The sequence below is a fragment of the Watersipora subatra genome, chromosome 3 (assembly GCF_963576615.1).
Source record: "Watersipora subatra chromosome 3, tzWatSuba1.1, whole genome shotgun sequence".
In the NCBI taxonomy this organism is placed as follows: domain Eukaryota; kingdom Metazoa; phylum Bryozoa; class Gymnolaemata; order Cheilostomatida; family Watersiporidae; genus Watersipora; species Watersipora subatra.
In genome coordinates this window covers 4,235,269-4,248,635 of record NC_088710.1, presented here as the reverse complement: position 1 = coordinate 4,248,635, position 13,367 = coordinate 4,235,269, and the positions used below count along the sequence as shown (strand labels likewise).

Here is a 13,367-nt window from a genome sequence, read left to right as displayed (position 1 = left end):
TTAATGGTTCTATTCTCTGTCGCTCGGCGTTTCATTCGCTGATCTTAATTTTGATAAAAATAAGGCTTGCCAAGTTTTAAAAACAATTTCAGGCCGAATTAATCTGTCTATTTATGTATAATCCGATCAGATGGGTAAGATTTAGGAAATTTTCTACAAATAATAAAGACTTGGTAACATATTTAAATAGGTTTATATGTGTTTTGTATTGTCATTATACTTAAACGACTCTATTGAAAAATGGTTAAATCTGTTGATGAGATTTCGGTACAAGGATTTGCGACGGCCGTTGATGAATAATTTTCGTGAGTTGTGTGCACATATGCATTTATCATAAATCTCCCAAACAATCGCTTCGCTCGTGTTTGGTAGTGGGATAAACTGTACAGTATACTACATACCATAAATAAAAATGGGTAGATATAAACCTTGTGTATTTTTAATAAATCATTTTCTTTCTTTGATGATGAAAACAGAAAACAAAAAGTAAACATTTCGTATGCTCTTCTCTTAAAACATCGAAAACATTTTAGGTTATGATAAAATACCAAAAATTGCAGAAATTAATAATGAAACAGCAAATAATGCAACAGATCAGTTACATGAAAAATCGTGAGAAAAAAAAATATAAACAGCAATGGCACGGTTACTTCACATATTTGAAGAAGAATTCTCTTCCAAATACAATTTAGGGTAGCTCGACTGGAGGAGTTGTCTCCCTAGCAAATTTCTTTGGTAGAAGGATGTCGTCCCAGATGGTTCCATTTTTTTGTAAAGGATTTATGAAACGTAACTTGCTTCTCCCTTTGACAACAAATGTTCCCATGCTGTTTCCGGAGCTGTTCCGAACGTTGACTTCTAATGCGCATGCTCCGGTTTGGTCAAGAACCGAATTTATGTTTCAGATTTGAGACGAACAATTCTCAATTTTTTGGTTGAAAACCGAATTGGTCGAGAACTGAAGCATTCGAGAACCGAGATTGCACTATACTTCAGTTCTCTTGAGTAACCAGACACTCCAGTAAAACTTGGAAGCAATAACCACTATCACCTTTTGACTAATGCTACTAATAACTACTACTAGCTTTACCACCTTCTGGCTAATAATAGTACCAGTTGCTAGAAACTAACAACTGCGCTCGCTATCCAAGTTATGACCTAGATTGGTTCTGACCAACCGGAGGTCAACATAGTCGTAGCTCAGACCATACCTGTTTGAGGTGTATAATAAGGACATACGATGCAAAGAGGAAATCCAATTCAAATGTTTCATTTGTGACCTCGTCGTAAAATGTTCTCAGTATAGAAAAAACATCCAAATGCTATTCTTTGATTGTTTTACTGAATAATAAATTAATAATAATAACTTAATGGTGTAGAAGAAAAAAAGAAGATATATTACACAGGATTCTTATTAAACCCGAAAATAAAAATTACCACAAAGGTACAGAATATTAAAAATAAAAAATATGTGTGTAAAAAATTAAAATCCACTTTTAGGTTGCACGTAACCTACACTTTCTTCTTTTGTATAAATAAAAAAAGATCAAACAATAGGTCTGACGAGACACGTTTCATCATGTTAGGCTTTGTTTCTAGCGACAGCATTTCTTTGCTTCAATGTGATTGCTGACTAAATTGTCTTTACTCTCTGAGGCCATGATAAAGGCGTAGCATAAATAATAATATAAACAATACTGACCTTCCAGTGGTAATGACTAGGTGCTTAGTGAGTAACACTCTGAACCTGCTGAATGTAGGCATAAGTACGAGTGAACTTAGTCGTGCAACTTGTAACTCAGATAGTTGCTATAGTACTAGGTTGCAGTTATTAACAGCTGTCGTTAGTAATAGTCATACAGAGTAAGCCAATTCATACTCTCACTGACCTCGTAATTCTGTGTTGTGCATGTGTATTTGTTTTGCTAGAGAATTCTACCTATGGTAGCAAAAGATGCTGAACCAATCATCAAAATGGGAATCTACACAGGACAAAAGAGAGACTTGGTCAAACTGTTAGCTGTGTAAGTAGTAGTGCTTCTTTTAAGTACAAAATCACTCAAAAAGAAAGAATTATCTAGAACAAAACTCGTTGACAAATATTTTCACGTGTTGCACATGTAATGCGATGTCTTGAGATGAAGATTTCAATTGATTAAACCAGTTTCAGTTTGCTAATCAGCCTTGAAGGAAGTGCCATACAAAAGTACTCAATACTGTAAACAATAATGGGTAGACAACTCCAAGTTATTGCAATTCGAAAATGGTGCATAACTTTTTTAAGGAGGTGATACCCGTAAATCTGTACATGTATGTTGAACATGCACACGAAAAATATAAAGACACAAATTCTTGCGCGCTTGCCTATCATTGTTTCATTTCCTAAGCACTCCTTGCCTTGGTTGTGGTTGCTGTTTTAAGAAGTAACAACGCCAAATGTGTCCAGAAAGTTCTCTGAATCAGCAAAGGGAATGTGTTCTGATTACGTAACCATGGAGGAGAGTTACAAGCTCTTCAACCCATAAAACAGATTTATTCCAGAAACTCTGTCTAATATAAAATATGTTTTATAAATGTTATATTAATACAATAACGACAACTTCATAAACAAAGATATTTTTGAAGACATGTTAGTGTGGAGAACCATTGTATCTCGCTTAGATTAAAGGTTGACTTGCAACAAAATTCACATTACAGTTATTTGATATGAAAAGATTCACCACGTCTTACTTTGTTGTGTGGTAGGTGCAAAATATGTGGAAAGGTCATTACAAGCTCTTAAAAGCTCAAAAACGAACAGAAAATCGCAGCCACACGAGACCGCCGTTGTGTGGATTCTCTTTCCAAAACGGCTCAAATGTGATGTAGTGGTGAGAGGTGGTTTCTGTTTACACTTTCATGCAACCTCATTCGTCGAAATATTTTCACAAATATATTTCACGCATTCAATAAAACCATGTCTATTTCTTACGCGTCTGTTTTATCCTCATCGTAATGCTGTCACTTTTCGCAGTGATATCCTATAACTTACCGTAAAAATTTGTTTAATTTTTTAGCCTTAGCTTGAAAAAGTACATATCATTGTCTGATAATCATGACGAGCCTGTTGGTCACTTGTGATAATCAAGAAGTGCTGCAGAAATTATTTGCGAAGTATTGGGTCACATGATCAGATTACGACTTGCCGATTAGACCAAACCGAAACAAAACTGTAAAGTAGCGAGCATCTATATTTGATACGGGGTCTTAGGTAAAACCCGAAGTGTTTGTCATAAACTAATGCTACGATAAGTTTTATATTGAGCTTTTTATTAGCCTTTCAATTCACGTGAGAACATCACGTGACAAGACAACAATCAAATTTCATGGTGACGTCATCGAAATAAAGAGATTCCAATCTACGGCGGCTTTTCGTTTTTGAGCTTTTAAGAGCTTGTAATCACATTTTCACATATTCGGCACCTACAACACAGAAAGACATGGTGAATCTTTTGATACCAAATAACTGTAATGTGAATTTTATTGCAAGTCAACCTTTAAAGGTTTTGCTTCAGATCTGTTAAAAATGCATGTATATCTTTATATCCAGACATATTGCCGATAGACAAAATCCTCAGTCTCGAGAGCTGCTGGTGAAATCATTTGGACGAGCAGACCAGACTCGGGTATTTGGTATTCTAGACGAGGTACAGTTCTACTCTTTTATATACATGTATAATACAGTCATACCTCAACATATGAGAAATTTGAGATACAAGGAAAATTCTGAGCAAATGTTTTTTGGAAATGTAAAACAAATTTTAGATACGAGCCGAGACAGTTCTCGATGCGGCCGACCGTGCGAGAGACAACTTACGAGAACAGTATCGCTCAGTCTTTCTTGTTTGAAAGTTCGTAGTTTGAAACGGTTTTAAAAATCTTAGCTAACAGTTAAGGTGAAGGCGAGGCAAAAAGAGCCAACCCGGCAGGAAAAAGGAAAAAGTTGAAATCGGAATTAAGTTTACTGTAATGTAAGATTAAAACCTATTTTTAAGTCTGCGTATTGTACACACTTTTATTAATAGTATGTCAAGTTTTTAGGTTAAATGTAAAGTTTATGTCATGTAGCACAAAACTCTAGCGTATCGAACGTGTTGCTGTCAAGTCTTTCTCACACCGCCGCTAGCTACTGTCTTGAAGGTAAGAACTTTATACAGTTCATGTTAAATTTTATTGTAGATCATAACCATTAGATGAGTACCGTAAAACTTCTATTTGAACCCCATGGCACTCCATTTTTCTGCTCTGCCCCTAAAGTGGCGGTCAAATAGGGTTGGCGTTCAAATAGAGGTTAGCAATTTATTTTTCATAAAGCTCATTAGAATCTATCAGAACAAGCGTGCTAAGAATTTATCATTCGTACAAATGATAAATTTTTAGCCGCATCCTTAAGCATGAAAAATTGAAACATTTTTTAAACAAAAATATTTGTATATTTTGCTTAGAAAGTCGCATTCTGATCGTTGTTTTTGATCTTTTGGCTGTTTAATAACTTCCACAACGTTTTTTGACCTAATAATCTTCTCCTGCAATGTTGAACTAGTCGATATTAGCCTGCATACAATTTTTTGAGCAGAAGAAGAAAACCTTGACGCATTGCATTTTGTGCAAATGATAAGTTTTTAGCTGCATCGCTAAGAGGAATTTTTAGTCTAAAACTAGTCGTTCATATGCTAGTCGTTCATATGCTAGTCGTTCATATGCTAGCCGTTCATATGCTAGTCGTTCATATGCTAGTCGTTCATATGCTAGTCGTTCATATGCTAGTCGTTCATATACTAGTCGTTCATATGCTAGTCGTTCATATGCTAGTCGTTCATATGCTAGTCGTTCATATGCTAGTCGTTCATATGCTAGTCGTTCATATGCTAGTCGTTCATATGCTAGTCGTTCATATGCTAGTCGTTCATATGCTAGTCGTTCATATGCTAGTCGTTCATATGCTAGTCGTTCATATGCTAGTCGTTCATATGCTAGTCGTTCATATGCTAGTCGTTCATATGCTAGTCGTTCATATGCTAGTCGTTCATATGCTAGTCGTTCATATGCTAGTCGTTCATATGCTAGTCGTTCATATGCTAGTCGTTCATATGCTAGTCGTTCATATGCTAGTCGTTTATATGCTAGTCGTTCATATGCTAGTCGTTCATATACTAGTCGTTCATATGCTAGTCGTTCATATACTAGTCGTTCATATACTAGTCGTTCATATGCTAGTCGTTCATATGCTAGTCGTTCATATGCTAGTCGTTCATATACTAGTCGTTCATATACTAGTCGTTCATATACAATGTACTAGTCGTGTCGTTTATATTTCACTGAGTCACTAATGTTTCTATGATGACACCTTGTTATGATAAACATTCTTTCTACATATCTATGGATGACGTTATACTCGTTATAGTCTAGTCTAGACCTATATATATCCTTGTTTTAAAACAGCTAATGTGTACTCTCTGAGTGTGCTATTCAATAATTTCTAAACACCATAATCCTAACAGGTTATGGGCCCAGACATTACAGGCTGATTGACATACGTTTAAACTGAGAATGGCAGAGTTATCTGAAGAAAAGCAATCGCTAGACAAACTGACAGGAAACAATTATACTACATGGAAATTTAAATTTAGGCATATTTTAATGACTAAAAAGAAAATTAAAATGACTAGAAAGCCATTTCATGGTCAAACTGCTGTTAAAACTACTAAACCTCTTGAGTTAGTGCATACAGATGTATGTGGGCCTATGCAAATCAAGTCTATTGGTGGTAGTGTGTATTTTGTTTCGTTCATTGATGATTAGACTAGATACTCTTTTGTCTATTTTATAAAAGAGAAGGCTGAAGTTTTTGATAAGTTTAGGGAGTTTGAGGCGTATGTTACAAATCAAACAGGGCTGAAAATTTTCACACTACATAGTGATCGTGGTGGTGAGTACACATCAAATGAATTTGAACAATATTTAGTGTCAAAAGGTAAACATCATCAACTTACTGTAAGATATTCGCCAGAGCAGAACGGGGTGGCTGAACGATATAATCGTACTGTATGCGAGTCGGCTAGAGCTATAATTTTTCAGTCAAAACTGCCCAAGTCTTTTTGGGCCGAAGCTGTAGCTACACCTGTATATACTAGAAATCATTTACTTAACAAATCCACTTCAATAACTCCACATGAATGTTGGTTTGGACGAAAGCCAAACATTTGTCGTCTGCGAGTATTTGGGTGCGTAGTTTACAGTCATATTCCAGATCAGCTTAGACAGAAGTTTGATGTGAAAGCTGAAAACATGGTTTTTGTTGGCTATTCATCTAGATCAAAAGGCTATATGACTCAAAATCACACAATGTCGTGACAAGATGAGACAAAAGTCTTTGACGGAACAAAAGTAGGCTTAATAATAACAGGTTCAGTTGAGAAGACAACTCCGAAAATATCTGTAGAGGTATCTACGCCAATCGGCTCTGACAACCTAACTTTACTCGATCTTTGTAATAGCGACGATAATGGTGAGCTTTGTCGCTCTAGCCGCTCACATCAGCCACCAGTCAGAATTGGCATGGATGAGTACAGCAACTCGAGTATTGAAACTAACTAGAGAGCATGCATGGCTCACAGCATTATTGAACCACAAACGTTGTCTGAAGCCGCTAGTAGTCCGCAGTCAAAAAAATGGTTAGCTACTGCTAAAAGAGTGTATCAGTCTCTAGTTGCAAATGATACTTAAGAGCTTGTCAGTTTACCTCCCAAGCGTCGTGCCATTGGTTGTAAGTGGGTATTCAAGGCGAAATTTGACCATGAAGAAAATGTAGATCGATTTAAAGGACCTTATGTAGCTCGAGGGTTTTCACAGCATGCTAGAATAGACTATGACGAAACATACGCTCCAGTAATCAAGTACCCATCCCTTAGAGCAGGGGTAGGGTACCTATGGCTCTCGAGCCATATGTGGCTCTTTCAATGATTGCATCTGGCTCTTTGACAAATCAGTAGAAAAAATAATCCATAATTTTGCTGTTAATTTAATTATCATAATAATACAAATAACGCTGAAATTACAGTAACAATAACCAAAATAAAAAATATCATCCAGTTAATAGAAATATATTTTCATTTGCAACTTTTTGATGGGGCCCACGCAGCAAAGAGTTTCTAGGGCTTTCTTTACTCGGCTCTGCGCTGGCTGCACAGAGACCGCACAAGTCATTTTTAGATCACAAGGTAAACCCTTCAAATCAAAAGATGGCTAAAAAATTTGATATGTGAACTTATTGATTATGTGAACATTGTTGTTCGAAATAAATCCAATTTTCTTATACTCTAAAATTGCTCAAACATACTAAATTTGTTGATCTTCTTTTTCCATATTATGTTTTCGAGATTCAAATTATACATATGGCTCTCCTAGAACTAAATTTTGAAATATGTGGCTTTTTGGCTCTCTCAGTCAAAAAGGTTCCTGACCTCTGCCTTAGAGCCTTGCTGGCTTACGGTGTCAGTAACAATATGCATATGCATCAAATGGATGTAGTGACTGCATTTCTCAATGGTCACATAAATGAAGAGCTTTATATGATGTAGCCTGAAGACTTTACTAAACCCGGAACCGAAAACCTGGTGTGTCGACTAAAAAAGTCAATATATGGTCTCAAGCAAGTGCCTAGGTGGTGGAACTCTGTTCTTGATGAGTTCTTGAAACTGCAAGGTTTCAAGCAGTCAACCTCTGACCCGTGCATACATGTACAAAACAGTGATCAGACCAAAACAATCATTGCTGTGTACGTATGTCGATGACCTGATCATAATGGCTAGCACTGAATCTGCTGTACTACAAGGCAAAAGAGAAACTAGCCAACAGGTTTGAAATGAAAGACCAGGGTGAACTGCACTTTATTCTCGGCATGTCTATGAAGCAGGAAAAAGACAACCATTGCTTGAAAGTTAGTCAACCAGCATTCATAGAACAGATCCTTCACAGATTTGGCATGCAGAACTGCAACCTAGCGTCTACCCCAGCAGCTACTGATGTAAAACTCGTGAAGTCAGATAGAAGTAAATCAGTGGACTCAAAGCTCTATCAATCTCTAGTCGGTAGCCTTTTATATCTAGCAGTAGCTACTCGCCCAGATATTACATATTCAGTGGGAGTTCTGTCAAAATTCAACTCATGTCCTACAGTCACTCATCTTACTGCAGCGAAACATGTATTACGCTACCTAAAGGGAACTTCTGATCATGGACTTTACTACAGTAAAAACAATGACACCCTTGTAGGATATTCATATGCTAGTTGGGCTGATGACTGTAATGGTCGACATTCAACTACCGGAGTTGCTTTTCTGTACGCAGGCAATCTTATCACCTGGTTCAGCAAACGACAGAGTACAATTGCACTCTCTACTGCTGAATCGGAATGCATAGCTCTATTTGGGGCTACAAAGGAAGCGGTGTGGCAATAGAGGCAGGCAGTGTTGCTACAAAGTACTGTCCAAGTGAAGTAATGCTAGCTGACATTTTAACAAAACCAATACCAAGACCACGCTTTGGAAAACTGCAAATTTTAGCCCTGAAATTGAAGTAACGTTAGCCTAATCACACTGTGATTTATGTGGGAGGGTTACAAGGAACAAGGAACTACTATTAGCCTGATACAGTTATTAATAATTCTATGGTGTTGCTTTCAAAGTTATAACAACAACAAAAACAAAAACCTTTAAAGTGGAAAGCAGACTTCGATACGAACAGAAACAACGAAACAATTAATTGTTATTGATACAACCGAGTCATCATTAGTCTGATTTTCTGTACACTTTTCTACTGATCACTTATTATTATGGGTTTGTGAAGACCAAAAAATGTCAAAGTGGTGGTCAAATGGAGGTGGCGTTCAATTAAAGGGTGGTGCTTTATTTTTCAACCCTTTACATAGAATGGTGGCCAAATAGAGATGGCATTCAAATAAAGGTGGTGTTCAATTAGAGGTTTTACGGTGTTTATTACTTAGTTGGCGTAGGTAGTCAATTACAACAATTAAAAGCTCATTTTCCATTGTAGTGTCCTGATTTAGGTAGTTTTTTCAGATTATGGGAACGGATTAATTTATATTCAGTACTACTCGTACCTCTATGAAATATACCTCTATGAGAGCATGTTCATCTGTACTGTGAAATCTTTTGGTTCTTATCTAAGAACATTACGATGGAGTCTGATCATGAATACCTGGTGAATCATTACAACCCTCTTGAAATCTAGTTCCACAGTTTGGATGGTCTGTAGAACCGAAGTCCAGAAATTCATATTGTTTAATGAGTTGCTTTGATATCATACCTATGCATTCTGTATGGCTTTTCATTTGTGGTAAAACACCACAGGCATTTTCTCCAGCAACCATAGCCATATTTGTTTATGACCAGCTAAGACAAGTTAGGGTGCTTGAGAGTGATTCCATATTGTCCATATATACTGACCTTTGTCTAATTCACTAGTTGGCATCTTTTAGCTAGCAACTTCCTACTAGACATTAATTCATATGAATCACTCTCTGATAACTACTCTTATCATTGTACATGTATTTCAGTTTTGCTGTTGCAATAGGTCTGTCATTATCACCCTAATGCTTTTATCATTTTGTAATCACTCTAGTGAGGCCACGCTTTACAATCACAATTTCAATTGCAATCTATTGGTTTGGTTTTATCTAGTTGAGAAAAAACAACTCCAAACAAAATCTTAATTTTTTAAATACATGTGCGGCAACATGTTAAGTATAATACACACCAAATTTCACCTGTTCAGTAAAAGAAGTACATATACATTTAACTAAATACAGAACTAGTAATTGGTGAAGCCTGTGGTCCCAAATCAGCTAGCCTCGGAAAAGCAACCAATAAAATGGTGAAACTTTTGGTCTGCCGTCGTTAACATAACCTTTGTAGTTACCCTATGTACACATTTTGGAAAATATTATGCCTAGCATGAGTATATACAAGTTTGTTGTCATCCACATTTTCAGGCGGGGCCATTCCAAGGGCCCCCTCCTATTACTTCTGCTATGGGACCTGGAGCCACCGTAGTAACGCCAAATGTCATGGTCACACACCCAGCAGGAAGTCACTACCATCAGGATCCCATCTCATATGTTGCCCAGAATGCTGGCACAGCTCTATTTGGAGGCATAATTACTGCAGTAAGATGGTTTTATGCATAAACCTTTTACGTATATCGCTTTGTATGGTTTTAGTGGTCTATTGAACATCTATAAAGTGATCGCTATAAACCAGTATTTGTGAAGCAAAAGATGAACTAGTAGACTCCTGTAATAGTAAATATAATAGTCACAGTAAAACGACTATAAGTAGGTTATATTTAACCTACATGTACACTGTCCGCAATGCAGACGGATTATGTCCTAATCTTGACTATAATAAGAGTGGTGTCAGTCGCTCGAAGCTACCCTAAGAGGTTAAAAGAATTAAAGGTTAAAGGTTAAAACTAAAAGGTCAAAGCAAAGAGGAACTTAACTCGGATGTCTGGCTTTGCAGCTAGGCTCACTACCAACTGCGCCACTAAACCATCTTGTAGCATCAAGGAATAATTGTGCACATAATTATTACACATGATGATCTTTCACAGCATACGAACCTGCCAGCATACTAGTTGCTATAGTATTTACTATAATAAGAGCCGTGTCGTCTAAGTCTCCGAAGCCACACTAAAAGCATCAGGAAAAAATATTCCCCTGCACAGGAACGAAACCCGGATATTCAGCTTCCTAGTCAAGTACGCTACCATCTGCCTTAATCGACCATCTTGCTGCAACACAAATTAATTGTGCGCATGGTATGCATGATGATCTCTCACGACGAACGTTACTGCTAGAGTAATAATACTTTATAATAGTTCAATTAAATCTCTTTCTGTCAGAAGTTATTAGAAATGTAACTCCTAATGGCAGATCTCTATTCACAACCACACAGTTTTTACAACCTCTCTTATAGAATACAATGTTTTTCATTATTTATGACAGCTTTTTAAATCGAACGAGAGTGAGAACTTGCTGAGATTGGATATTTTAGGAAAAAATGATATTTCAAAGATTTTTTGTAAAATTAATTAATCAAGTTAAAAATCTAAAATCTTAAAATAAAGAGACCTTAAGATAAAGTTCATTTGGTGTTATCGATGCACTTTATTGAATCCTTGCATTTACTTATTATGCAACACTATTCTACGTATTTCAAGTAATCCGTAAAGGGTGCTATCATTAGCAATAACATAGCGTTTAAAAATGGGTTTTTGCTGTTACGGTTTTTCAACTTTTATTGCAGAATGTTCCAGAAGTAAGGCCAGGAGTTCAGACAACAGTTGCGTATCAAGCCGGTCCTCCACAACCACAGTTTGGTTATCCTCAAAGCAACCAGCCTTTCCAGATGCCACAGCCACCAGCAAGATTTGGTCAGCCAGGGATACAAGGTCCACCTGTGACATCTGCTCAACCTTCTCTTTATCCTGCTGTTCCATTTGATGGTCAATACTTCCTGCCTGTCATTGCTGTTCCATTTGATGGTCAGTACTTCCTCCCTGTCATTGCTGTTCCATTTGATGGTCAGTACTTCCTCCCTGTCATTGCTGCTCCATTTGATGGTCAGTACTTTCTGGTGAAGTTTATAAACAATCTATTTCAGCAGCCATTCACAGGGCGTTGTCAATTTCGCAGCCAATTTCAGATTACCGCAGCTTAATCAAGTCAATGTCATTTGTCATCCTTTAACAACAAACGACCCAATCCCATGGGCTGTAGAGCCAAAAGTCTGACATCACTGTTACAACTGATAATCAATAATATGGTAACATAATATATGATAATAGTATGTGGGATTAATCAGTGAACATGATCAAACATTTAATTTATGATATTGCATTTTAGCATTACTTGATACAAAAATCAACACCGCTTTTCATTATTTCAATTGTATTATCCTTTCTATAACTTTTCTATTTTACAACACCCGAGGAATGAAAAGTAATTAAATCAGAAAATCATATTGAGACCCCTTCCCATCAGTAACAAGTTCAAAACATGACTGTTTTCAGTTTAAAGATGTGGTTGCGTCAAATTTGAGTTGATCTTAAAAGAAAGCATTTTTTTTCTCTATCAATTGATATGTTGTTTGTTGTGTTAGGCAATCTCATTGCCAAGATATTTGAAGATTAAAATCGAAAGGATCTGATCGCGATAAAAACGCTCAGGCCAAAAAAACATGCCCAGACTTGCCCAAAATGATGTCACGCGTGATTTATCTGTCAATATATCTCATATTCACATCGGCTATTTGCGATAAAAGTCTAGTCTTACGCGGCTCTATTGGCATATATTTTATTTTGTATTTGCTAATGTTGGTTGGAATAAAATTTTAAACCCTGCTACAGATACATTATTATGAATGTTTCAAAGGCCTCAAATAACGAAAATTGAAAATTTGTCTTAGTCACTTTCTCCAAATGCTGTGTAAACATTTGAGTACCGACTACCAACTCTACCGGTCTACGGTAATTCTGTCAAGCAAACTATGTAGAATAAGGTCTTTGTATCAGCACAGTTCCGCCGCTACCCACACTAACGATATACAGCCTCCCAAAAGCCCCACCCACATCATGTCCGTCGCCTATCCTTGGGGCGGGGCTGTATATCATTGCCCACACTGAAAACTAGTTTCTTACTACCGTAAGTAAAATAAGCAAGCTGCGTCTTTGAAAAGAATATACATAAGGATAGAGTTTTAAGGATGAGAAGTCTGCTGCAAACTGGATTTGAACTCACATTCTCCAGTTCTGCGCACATCCATATACCGTATCCAATTTACTACAATATTCTGCAAATCATGTTTTGCATTATCTTCAACAATATAATTTTATTATATAATTTTTACAAGCAAAAAGATTTTCATCTCGGCATAAAGCTTTTATTGAAAATATTCATCAAGTCGTGGTCGCTCACGTAGTTTTAGCTGATACAATAAGACAAATTCATCTACTGCAACAAACTCAAACAAAACATCATGGTATATGCAGCACACATTCAAGTCTCTCTTTCCCCTTTATGGCAGTTTCTACACTGACAAAGCTGCTTCGGCTGGTGGGACGACATAAACATCCTGAAATCAGTAAAACAAATGCAATAAATATATGTCATTCATAGATATGTCATTCTAAAAGCTTTCAAAGCTTACTGAAAGCTTTCAAATTGGGGTTTAGATAGAATGTGAGTGTAATTTTAAAAACGAATAAATGTTTAACAAAGGCACAATACGCCAAGCCAATGATTCGAAG

The 13,367-nt window shown here is 36.6% G+C and overlaps 1 protein-coding gene across 3 annotated transcripts in view; it reads left to right on the top strand.

The window, feature by feature from the left end:
* Positions 1-13,367, top strand: part of LOC137389943 (trithorax group protein osa-like) — a 28,039-nt gene that overhangs the window by 9,445 nt on the left and 5,227 nt on the right. For 2 of the 3 annotated variants that reach the window (XM_068076138.1, XM_068076140.1), the window contains exons 4-7: positions 1,930-2,024; positions 3,590-3,686; positions 10,051-10,224; positions 11,366-11,603. In XM_068076138.1, coding sequence (XP_067932239.1) covers positions 1,930-2,024; positions 3,590-3,686; positions 10,051-10,224; positions 11,366-11,603 — 604 coding nt within the window. The remainder of the gene's footprint in view (positions 1-1,929; positions 2,025-3,589; positions 3,687-10,050; positions 10,225-11,365; positions 11,604-13,367) is intronic. The other variant, XM_068076139.1, reaches the window with a different exon arrangement.